This window comes from Alligator mississippiensis, chromosome 2 (assembly GCF_030867095.1).
Source record: "Alligator mississippiensis isolate rAllMis1 chromosome 2, rAllMis1, whole genome shotgun sequence".
Classification (NCBI taxonomy): Eukaryota; Metazoa; Chordata; order Crocodylia; family Alligatoridae; genus Alligator; species Alligator mississippiensis.
The window spans coordinates 27628472-27640812 of NC_081825.1; the positions used below are offsets into that span (position 1 = coordinate 27628472).

Here is a 12341-nt window from a genome sequence, read left to right on the forward strand (position 1 = left end):
TGCCATGCAATGTTAGTATTGGGGTGGTCATAGCCCTCAAGCCCCCCGCAGTACTGCCATTAGTATTGTTGGGATTGTTAGGTGTAAAAATACATACACATGATTCACAAGTCAAACCCAGAGATTTTACATAGGAATCCATAACGGCAACAACATGGTGACCTATTGTAGTCTTCCTAAATACTTTGCAGCAGAAGAATTGCTCTATTGTCTTTCCATAGTTTTTTTTTTTTAGTTTTTGGAAATGGGATGCCACTAAATTCAAGGGGAGGTCCCTTGAGTCTCAAAGGGTTTGAGAACTGTTCTCGGTAAAAAGCTTCTAATGCAGATTTAACTCTGAATATGAATTATGGCAAGTCATTGTAGAAAGAACGAGGAATTGTTAACTTGGTAAGGTAGCTACCATTTTTTGTTTAATAATTGTTATTGTATTTAACAATTGTAGCCTACAAAGCAATGACTAAAGAGAGTTAGAAGAAAATATTTCAGGACCGGAAATCAAAAATCTTTTTAATTTCCAAAATTGGTGCCATTATGGTATTTGCTTGCATGGAAGACCATATAACTAGTAAAAGTAATAAGAAAATTCTACTAGAAAATGACAACTTCCCCTCTTTAACTTTGCATGATATATAATGGATGTTTTAATGGTAGAATGTCCAGGGTTGGACAGGAATTTACTTCTCTTGTCAAGACGAAGTCTATTTGACTTCCGTAAGGTAGAGTTAGTTCTCACTCCAGTGCCACAACGTTACCAGTATTACTTTTTCTGCAATCTGGTACATGGCAGTGGGGGCAGTGTTTTAGAATAGATGAAGTAAAGATGATTCCCTCAGTGTTTTTGATGGTGTAGAATTTTAAAATAAATTCTGCAAGCAGCTTGCACTTGCAAACCAAGAGAAGTCATCCTGGTATTTAGTGTTCCCTTAGTATAACTACAGGGACCTGTCTTGGCACATTTACTTCTAAAGCAATCTTGTCAGAGCTGTATGCTGTTTTTCATTCTTGGTATGCTTGCATTGTAAAACTACAGAACAATAGCATTTCATGTGATTCTCTGGAATCTTCCGGCTGCAGCCAAATCTGAGCATCATACCCAAAACCCAGAAGAAGAATAAATCCATTGTAGGTGCGCCGGAATATCACATTTTTAATTGTAAAGGGATTTGGGGAATATTTACCAATTGGAACATAAGAAATTTAGTAGGTAATGTCTGGTCAAACATGCTAGCCCTTTAAATTGCATCATTAATCACCCCCCCCCAGCTTTTTGTTTTACCCTTCAATGTCCACTTCTTTAGGTACTAATATAAATATTTTTAATCTACTATATGCTGTTTCTAATAATGTGTCTTGAATGTATTGTTATAGATGAGGTTAAAGGGGATGTTGGAATGCCATTTTTTCCTATCTGAAAGAAAAATTGAGATGTGGACCCAAGTGATTAATCCAATTCAAAGTTTACATAAAACAGGCAGCATGAAAATATTGTGCCTGTCATTTAAAATGGATCTAAGAAGAATAATTAAAAACTAATAGAAGAACCAATAAGATCCATGTAAAAAGATACTGTGCTAACAAAATAAAAACAATAAGCTTTTCTGCTATTTATTTAGCATATGTGGTTTCGGCATGTTGTTTCAGCCATCTTAAGGTGATATCATCACCAGTGTGAAGAGCATGAAGGCCACCAGGTAGCATTGTGAATGGACATGAGTCAGCAAGTTGGGACATGCTTTGAATTTTTCCTCAAGGACATTTGTTGTCACTGCAAAGACCCCATTGGTTTAGTTTTGAGGCGCAGTGACTCTGACCCGTTCAAGAACAGTTGAGGTGCCCAATAACTGTGGCCAGTTAAATCCTAGTTGACAAACAGTAGGGTCAGAGATGATGTGGTGGTTGATTAGTGCTTGTGCTGACCATTCTTCATGCCATCGAGTAAGTAAGTGTCACAGAGCACTGAGATGCCCTGCTCCTAAAGAGGGGAAAACTGCTAGGGAAAGAGCCTTAACAGTGAATAAGGAGCCCAGCTGTTGGTTGCCAGGGCAACTGGAATCAGCAAGTGACCCACACCTGCCAGCGGTCAGCTGACTGTAAGGGGCAGGGTCTGGCCCTTATAAACCCTAGGGGCTGAGGCCAGAGGGAGTTTTTCCTATCAGCAGCCCAGGAGGAGAGAGCTCCCAGCCATGTTACAAAGGAGAGGCCTGAGGAAGGAACTACATCTGATACTGAGGAGAGAGAAAGGATCCCTGGTAGGATTGAATGTTGTTATGGCCGGTTGGCTTCTGTTTACATAGTAGCCAAGAGGCTTGCATTTGTGTTGCTGTTTATCACCGGTGGTTTGGGTGAGGCTATTAGGGGTTGGAGGAGGCCTCATAGAGGTCTCACAGTAGTGGGAACCCCAGCGCCAGTAAAGGGTGCAGCATTTGGGGTGCACAGACCCCGGCCCTAGAGAGGGGCAGCTGAGAAGCCCCGGTGCGGGCGTGGCAAGCCCCAGAGAAGGGGGCAGCGTTGCGGTGAGCCCCGGAGAAGGCCCCGGAGGAGGGGGCAGTGCTTGAGAAGGCCCGGAGAGAGGGCGGTGTTACTGAGAGGGCACAGAAAGAGAGATGGCTGCGGAGAGCCCGAGTGCCAGAGAGGACACGGGGAGAGAGAGAGAGACCGAACAATGTCTATTCGTGGTGGATGGGTCGGCTTTGACCTGGAAGGGTGTGGGCAGTGGGGTCCCGCAGGGCTCGGTCCTTGGACCGATACTCTTTAATGTCTTCATCAGCGACTTGGACGAGGGAGTCAAATGTACTCTGTCCAAGTTTGCAGATGACACAAAGCTATGGGGAGATGTGGACACGCCAGAGGGCAGGGAACAGCTGCAAGCAGATATGGACAGGTTGGACAAGTTGGCAGAAAACAACCGAATGCAATTCAACAAGAAGAAATGCAAAGTGCTGCACCTAGGGAGGAAAAATGTCCAGCACACCTACAGCCTAGGGAATGACCTGCTGGGTGTCACAGAAGTGGAAAGGGATCTTGGAGTCCTAGTGGACTCTAAGATGAACATGAGTCGGCAGTGTGACGAAGCCATCAGAAAAGCCAATGGCACTTTATTGTGCATCAGCAGATGTATGATGAATAGGTCCAAGGAGGTGATACTTTCCCTCTATCGGGCGCTGGTCAGACCGCAGTTGGAGTACTGCGTGCAATTCTGGGCGCCACAATTCAAGAGGGATGCGGGTCACCTGGAGAGGGTCCAGAGAAGGGCCACTCGTATGGTTAAGGGCCTGCAGACCAAGCCCTGTGAGGAGAGACTAGAGAAACTGGACCTTTTCAGCCGCCGCAAGAGAAGGTTGAGAGGCGACCTTGTGGCTGCCTATAAGTTCATCACAGGGGCACAGAAGGGAATTGGTGAGGTTTTATTCACCAAGGCGCCCCCAGGGGTTACAAGAAATAATGGCCACAAGCTAGCAGAGAGCAGATTTAGATTGGACATTAGGAGGAACTTCTTCACAGTTCGAGTGGCCAAGGTCTGGAACGGGCTCCCAAGGGAGGTGGTGCTCTCCCCTACCCTGGGGGTCTTCAAGAGGAGGTTAGATAACCATCTTGCTGGGGTCATCTAGACCCAGCTCTCTTTCCTGCCTATGCAGGGGGTTGGACTCGATGATCTACTGAGGTCCCTTCCGACCCTAACATCTATGAATCTATTCCAGCTGCGAGGCTTGGGGCGTGGTGAAAGGGGTGGTTGGAGCCATGCATAGCCCATAAGGCTAGGGTGCCCCGGAGCACCCATTTGCAGGACAAGACCCACGAGGGGTCCAGGAATCCATGGGGCCAGAGGTTACAGTGGACCGTGTCCAAGAAGACATAAGGCAGCCTCCCCTAATACATAGGAATATCAAAGACGTGGCGGGCGAGAATCTGAGGGTGCCCTTAGTCCAACTTGGCATGGAAAGGGGGCCTTGAGGAGATCATGGCCCTCCTGCAGGACCCCACTGTGACAGTAAGGAAAAATCAAAGGATTTTGAAAGGGTGGACCATATTGGATGTTTTGAGGGGAGTTGAGCTTATGGTGGGTGGAATATGTCTCAGTGCACTGGCAGTGTAGGATTATCACCGAGTCTGCTAATATGTTTGCATCAGCATTTGTGTGGCAGAGATGAGAGAGAACAATGTTACTGAGGATTGGTAACCATGAGAGTGGAGTGGGGTGCATTGTGCTTGACACGGTGCATTTTAGCATACAGTTGGGTGTCCATTAGTTAGTTTGCTGTGCGATGGACAAGCCCATAAAGGGTATAATATTCTTCAACTGAATAACACAGCTATAAAAAAAACCCCAGCTACCCTGGGACTGCAGTGAAAATTTAAAATTAAAACATAGAAGCCAAATTTTAAAACATATCTCCATAAAGAACAAGGCCTGATGAATGTTTCACATTCAAAAGCTTGTCTAAGTTTAGCCCAACCATGCAGTTTGCCTAATAAAAGATATCACTGACAAAAATCCTTGGGTTTCTAAAGAAGGCATTTAAATAAGAGGCCTCATATCTCAAAGGTACGTTCACTCAGCTCCATTTTGAAAATTTAGCTATTTATTTAGGGACCAAAATATGGAGTAAGGTTTCCAACCTTTTTATGCCTGATACACTATTAATGGTGATGTACATGTCTCTGGCCTAGATTTAGTGTTTGTTGTACCCCCTTTGCACCACTCAAGCAGCACAGAGTAATGCTTAGTGATAATCAGGGATCCAGGTTTTCCATTTCCCATGGGAAAATGGAGAAAAACATGTATTTTCTCTTTTACCTGAAGAAAAAGCAGATTTTCATTTTAACAGAGAAACCCGTGGATTTTGCAGTTTTGTAAAGCGCTCTCTGCAGGCTGGCAGAGTTGCAACCTGCAGGGGGCTGGAAGGGAGCAGGAGGAGGGCAGTCAGGCACGGGGTGCCAGGTGCATATATATGTACATGGCCCCAGGCAGCCTGGAGAGCAGCTCCGGCAGGTAAATGGGGTGGAGGGGAATTGAGGCCCCTGGACAGAGGGAGGGAGGTAGTTGACAGGGCTGTGGTTGGGGCTGCTGCCCAGCCAGGCAGTTCATGGGGCTTGGGGCCCAGGGCTATAATGCATGGCCATGGGGCCCCAACAGGGAGTGGGGTGGGGCCTCAGGCAGCTCATCTGGGGGGCAGGGGACAGGGCTGGCTCCCCACCACTGTGCACACTCCCAGGGCATGGCGGGGGACCTGTGCCCCCAGATCATGGCTGGGGTGGTGTGAGCTGCCTGCTGTGGGCTCAGACTCCCACCATGCTGTCCTTCCCTGGAAGCGTCTGCAGCTCAGCAGGTATGACCCGGCGCTGCAGGGAACAGTGGGGCTGCATGGGGAAGCTCATTGCTGCTGCGAGCTCTGCACTGCCCCTCCCTCTCCAGGAGTGTGTGCAGCAGTGGAGTGGAGTGGGGGCGGGGGGGGAGAGGTGGGCTTCGCTCCACTACAGCAGCCCCTGCCTCCTGCAGGGGGCTGTGGACCTGGGTCCCTGGCAGCTGAGGGCCCCCTCTGTCAGGGCTGTGGGGGGGCAGGGGGAGGGGCAGGGGGCTGTGGGTAGGGAGTGAGGGGCACCAGCAATCATGGATTTTGGGGGGTTACCAGAGAATTTGCAATTTTTTTTATCAGGGAAAATCAAGATCCCTGATGATAATTGTACCAGAAATGAAGGAATAAGTTCCCTGGTGGCATAAAGTCAGCAAAGATAGTTTCTGTGTCAACCAGGTCCTTCCTTTCCAGCAGACAAGCAGATGCCAGGACCCTGCATATTAACTCAGAATACTAATTCCAGGCTCTTTAATCTCATTTCATCTCTATCTAGAGATTCCCTCAGGGTCAGTGCCTATTATCATGTTAGGGTATTCAGTCTTTTGTTGCCAGTACATTTATCTTAAATGTATCCAAGTTATGTTTCCTGTTGTCACATTTAAATCCACCTAGAGTTTCTCAGAACCATTCATAGTTTTTACTAATGAAAGCAACGTAATGTCATTATTATGCTTCAACAAATCCTTTCACTTTTTTTTCCAAATTTATTTAATAAACCTATTAAATACTGGTCCCAGTGCAATCACCTGAGTACCTAATGTTAGGCCTACAGAACAGCCAGTTGGTATAATTTTTTTAATTGCTTAACTGGTTTATACAGCATAGTTGCTTTTTCCCTTATGCATTTCTGAGTCATTTTTCTTAAGTCTCTTCAGGGATACCGTTAAAATGCTTATTGAAAACTCCAAATGAATTATGTTCAATAGCACCTTATCTCCCATTTTAACACTTTCAAAGAATGCTCAAAGATAGAAAGTTCTCTTTGTCTTTTTTTCTTGCAAAATCCATGTTAGTATTGCCTTCTCCACACCATACATACTCCAATATTGTACTGTTCTCTCCTGAATGAATTTCATACCAATCACTTTCCTTAGTAGCACAACTACACTAATCTAAATATACAAACAGGTACCCATTTAGTGACAAATGCTTCATCACGTTATCACTAGCATTTTCTTTTTAACCCTTTAAAATATAATTGAGTTGCTAATTTTACTAAATTTGAAGACCTCAAGTTGCTTTATTAATTTCTTCTTAGATGTTAATGTCTAATAAAACCACAATAATTTCCTGTGAAAAGGTCTTTAAAATAGGAACTCCGTCCTGATTTATAGGAAAGACCAAAGAATAGTATTTCTCTTACTAACCTCTTTTTCATAATGTTTTTTATTCTCATTTATTTCAGTGGAGTTTATTGCATCAAAACTATTTTCCAAACAGGGAGTTGATATCCCCTTCATTCAGTTAATATTCATTCATTGTTATTGCTTCATTCCTGTAATGTCTTTCTCTTCATCCCACTACATGCTGAGCACTCTGTCTTCAATGAGGATAAACATCATATTAGCATCTGTTGAGGTGAGGTCTTTACTATATTGAATTAATGGAATTCTAACTTGGAAATTGGCACTTGAACTAACTTGGACTAATGGAGTTAGGTGAAATTCTGGTCTCCTTGAAGTCCTGAATTGTGGTCATTGACTTCAGCTCAGATATGTCTAGGTGAGTGTGTGGTCTCCAACCTTTTCAAGTACAAGATCACTTTTTGAATTACAGTCCAACCCAGGATCTACCGGGCACCAGTGGCACCCTCCCACCCCCCAGCAGGTCAGGCCCCCCACGGTGAGGGAGGGAGTAGGGCAGAGGCAGGGACAGGGGTGAGTGGGAGGATCAACACTGGTGAGACCTCACTTAAAGTACTGTGTCCAGTTTTGGGCCCCACATTTCAAGAAGGATGTGGACAGTTTGAAAAGAGTCCATCACAGAGCAACAAAGATTAGTGGCAAAACTTCTGAGGAAAGGCTGAAAGAACAAGGGTTATTTAATTTGGAGAAGAGAAGGCTGAGAGAGGATTTGATCATACTTTTCACATACCTGAAGGGTGATTTACAGAGAGAGAGTGAGATGGGCTTTTCTCCATGACGGCCGGGGACAGAACTAAAGCAATGGCCTCAAGCTTCAGCAGGGGAAATTTAGGCTAGATATTAGGAGGACTATGAGGGTGGTCAAGTATTGGAACAAGCACAGGCCTGGGGGCATGTGCCCCAGGCCCGTGCCCCCCCACCTGCGCACTGGGTGGAGGCAGCTGCTGCTATGGGCTGCCCGCTGTGCCTGGAGCACAGGTGGGAGGGAGCATGGACCCCCAAGGCCTCTGCCAGACTGCCGTGCGGTGGGAGCCCCCCATGCATCCCGGATCACAGAGAGTCCCAGACCCGGCCAGCCCAGGGCCTGACCCCAGTTCTGTGTTGCCACTGTGCTGAGCTGTGCCCACTCAGTGGGACACACATAGCGTTAGGCCCCAGGCTGGTCAGGTCTTGGACTCTCTTGTGGTCCAGGAGCATGTGGAGGGACCTACTTTGGGGGCCTGTGCCCCGCGCACCTGTTTTCCGGGTGCAGCGGGCAGCCTGCCTCCACCCAGCAGCCGCCTCCACCCAGAGGCGCAGCGGGCAGTCGCCTCCACCCACAGCACAGGTGGGGGGGATATGGGGCCTCCGCTGGGCTGTGTCCAGTGGCGGGAGCCCCCACACACACCCCTGGACTGCGGAGAGTCCCAGTCCTGGCCAGGCCGGGCCCTGATGCCACATGCATCTGGCCACCACGTGGGCATGGCTCAGCTCTGGCCATCCAGGGGTATGTGGGGGGAACTGCTGCCACTGGACATAGCCCAGGGGGCCCATGCCCCCCCCCTAATCTGTGCTCAGGACAGAGGCAGATGCTACTTCGGGCTGCTTGCTGCGACCCAAGCACAAGTTTTGGGACAACACAGACCACTGGGGCCTCTGCTGGGCTGCATCCAGCAGCGGGAGCCCCCTCATTTGCACCTGGATGACCAGATCTTCCCAGGCCCATCCAGGCTGGGGCCTGACCTCACATGAGTCCCTCAGGTGAGCTGAGCTGTGCCCATGCATGGCCAGCTGCAGCGGGGCTCAAGGCACAGCAGCAGCTGCCTATGCTGCTTCTGTCCCTGCAGAGATGGGGGGGCACATGCCCCCTGGGCCTCTGCCAGGGTGCACCCAGTGGCAGGAGCCCTCCCCCCCTCCACTGCTGGAGGAGCCCCCCGGGCTCCAATTGTCCCACCACCCAGCCGGACTAGGGCCCCACTCGGCTTCCTCTGCACCTGTCTCTGCCACACTGTCCAGCCCTCACTACGGGGCCTCGATCTGGCCCCCTGCCCCTTCCCTTCCCCACAGACTCACCTGCTGGCCTGGGGGGGTGTGATCCCGTGCATACATGCCCACATGCCCAATGTCCCCCCCAGCCCAGAATTGACCAAAAGAGGTTTGGGGGCAAGTGCTCTAGGTCTTCACATCTAGGCTATGTTAAGTCTTGCAGATTTGTCCCCTAGTGTCTTAAATTACAGCCTTTCCTCTACATCCATACTGCAAAACTCTTGTCCAGGATCTCATTAGATCCTATTTTGATTACTGCTAGCATCCTTTGCTGTGGCTTAGAGTATTAGACTTGGAAGAGATCTAAAGAGTCATCCATACAGTTGCAGGGTTCACCATTTCTAAAGCCACTTCTAGTGCTATCCAATCAGTGTCTTATTGAAACCCCCCAATAAAGGAGACTAGACAATTTCCCTTAGTAGCTTGTTCCATTATTATATGATTCTTTGAATCTGCTTTATTATAATTCAAGCACGTTCCTCTGTGTGCTGCCCCCTCTGCTGAGAATAATTTTTCTCCTTCTGTATGATAACCTTTTGTATATTTAAAAGTTGTTGTCATTCCTTTTTAATCTCCTTTTCTTTAACCAAACAGCCTAGTTGCTTTACCTTTTTCTCAGATGACTTGTATTGTGGCCTATTTATTATCTTTATTGTTCACCTCTGGAACATCTCCAGTTTCTCTCCATCTTCCTTAAAATGGGGATGTGTTAGAGTGATGTTGTAGCCGTGGTGACCCAGAAATTATGCGAGAGGCAAGGTTTTGTTAAGGTGATACCTTTTATTGGACCAACTGCATAGTTGGGATAGAATTAAATGAGCTTTCAAATGCAAGACGTTCTTCATTAGGTTATAATGGGGACACATCCTTCTTCGAACAGGATACAGTAGCCCACTTGAATTCTAACCAGGTAAGAACAGATTGATACTGTTACCTACTGTACCTTGAATATGGTATTGCTATTAATACAACTTGATATTTCCATTTCTTTCCTTGTAGCAATGTATTATTGACTTGTATTGAATTTGTCATTTCCCTGTAACTCCCAGACCCTTCCCAGCAGTGTACCACCATACTAGCTATACTCCATTTTGTATTTATGCATTTGGGTTTTTCTTCCCCACGTGTTGCATGTTACATTTGTCTTTTGTTGAATTTAATTTTGGTGTATAGCGCCTATTTCTCCAATTTGTTAAGATCCCTGTTAATTTTAATGCTAATATCCAAAGTGTTTGAAGTACAGCTTGTGCTTCTTGTACTGCTTCTGCATTGAAATGTTATTGGATGAAATGCATATATAGCATTGGGACCAGAAGCCAGAAACAAGTTCTTCCTTCCCTTCCAACCCAGTGTCTTCCTCACTTGATTTTCTAGGTGCTGGTAACCCACAGCTCCGGTTGAAACCAGTATGATATGTTCAATGCTGTGCTCTAAAAATCAGGTGCCTGGAGATTAGTTGAAGAAAGTTGTTTGTTTTTTGACAAAATCCAAAATGCACTGGGGATCACATTTTCATCCCAGATTATATTTTGACCCTTTAAAATCCCTTTTAGTAAATGGTGTGTAGCGAAAAAAAAATAGTATTTTAATACAAAAAAATCTGAATCCTTTTTTCTTTTTTTTAGTTATAACTACAAATACCCAAATGCTGAATGTGATTGAATTAAGCTCCTTTATCTCTCTGTTTGAAAACATTTTGGGAACTCCTGAAGTGAAGAGAACATCAGTAATGCTTAGAATATAAATTAGGTTGTTTGTGGAAAGAGGGGAAGAGAAAGAGATTTATTTATCTCTACTTTATTGTATTTGGCCCACGACATCATGATTTAGATCTCATTTATGTTCACATAATTAGGGATAACTATTAAAGTCAAATGAGCTTGAGTTAAGTGTCATCATCTCTCAGATTTATTCCAGAATTTGGAACAAACCATGCTCTTGGAAATGTAATACAGTTCAGTTTGTAGAATTATTTCTCTCATCATCCAAAACCTCTGTAATTTTTTCACACTTCTGAAGGTTGCTAAAACGTAAGTGAAAATCTTTGCACGGGTTTGGCTAAGTGTAAATTACACAATCACAATGCTGTTATCTCAATATAATGATTAAAAAATCATAGTGTTATACAGGATTGGCTGATGAAGGTTATCGCGAGATTGGTTGGGACAGTAGCTATGAACCATGCCTTCCCTGGCTACAGCATTTAGCTGCATCTGGATAGTGTCTGGCTCTTTGTCCCCCACTACTGCTTTCCCTGTCACAGCAGTGGGGTGAGGAATGTAAGATGACTTTCCATTAATTAGATGCTATACATCTTTCAAAGGAATTTTCAAAGGATTTTTTTAAGTTGATTTTCCATGTATAGAAACTAATTATTAGAGGGAGCCATCTTAAATTTGAAGTCATCTTGGATACAGGTAAGGATGGTATTTAGACATGGAAAGAAAGCATAAATATAGTTACATTTTGGTGGCATTCCATGAATAGAAAACATTAAAAAATGTTCCCTTAAATGTTAATTTTAAATATGTAAGTGTATATAGCCACATATCTTCTTTGAATATTTTATAAAATACTAACCTGGGTACAAGCACTTGGCTCTACTCTATCCTTGATTTTTTTTTTTTTTCCTTCTTTGGTTCTTATTTATGCATAGGTAGAAACATATGCTGTGATCCTATGGCAGTGTGTCATATACTCATACAGTTAAGTACTCAAGGTAACACGTTCTAAATGCTATTATTCCAGAGCTGGTCATTTGTCTGAAAGTCATTTGGGAATCCTGCTGGACCGGGCGCAGGCAGAAGTTCATTCTGTTGAACAGAAGTTGGATCAAGGTTTGAAACATGAAAAGCAAAAACTTCACCAGAAACTCATTATTAAGCGAAGAAGAGAAGTGTTGCAGAAGGTAACTCTGAGATTATGAAGCAGAAAACAATAGAGCTGCAAGATAAAGTATAGTTCTTACATGATGAAATTTAATACTTATGCTGGGGGGGGAATAGAGGAAATCCTTTATTTTCATTGTTCTCATTAATGTTACCACAGTATAGCTATGCAGTAACTCATATCCCTATTGTTCAGGCTCTGATGAGATTACGTCCTACTCCTAGAAAAATATGCAGGGAAGTTATATGACTGAAGAAACTCCAAATTTCCATTCTGAAGCTTGAAGTCTCCTTGGGTCAAAGGTATTAGGGCTAGGATCTACATTTTGCATATGCAGCTTCCATGGCTACACAAACTAGGTTCCAGGCTCCATAGAGATCTGTGACAATCGTGTTTATCCATATTTTTTTGTGAATTCTCCACTCATTGCCCTCTGGTCTATTTTATGCATCTGTAGCTAACTAAAATCCTGTATGCAAATTACAAGGAATGGAAGGATGCAGAATATGTAATTGGAAGGTTGCATTTTTGAGCAATCCTTCAAAGGCAGGAGAGAGATCTAGACATAAAATTTAGTGCCATCCAAGGCCTTTTCTCAACACAAGGGTGGCTCTGCACCAGCTTACTGTGAAAGTATTATATGCAGTAAGATGTCAGATATCTATAAAAGTCTCTCTCTTCCCTCCCAGCAGTTCTTTGACTGCTC

The 12341-nt window shown here is 45.0% G+C and overlaps 1 protein-coding gene across 3 annotated transcripts in view; it reads left to right on the plus strand.

The window, feature by feature from the left end:
- Positions 1–12341, plus strand: part of EVC2 (EvC ciliary complex subunit 2) — a 174026-nt gene that overhangs the window by 109733 nt on the left and 51952 nt on the right. For all 3 annotated transcript variants that reach the window (XM_059721568.1, XM_059721567.1, XM_059721569.1), the window contains one exon: positions 11495–11654. In XM_059721568.1, coding sequence (XP_059577551.1) covers positions 11495–11654 — 160 coding nt within the window. The remainder of the gene's footprint in view (positions 1–11494; positions 11655–12341) is intronic.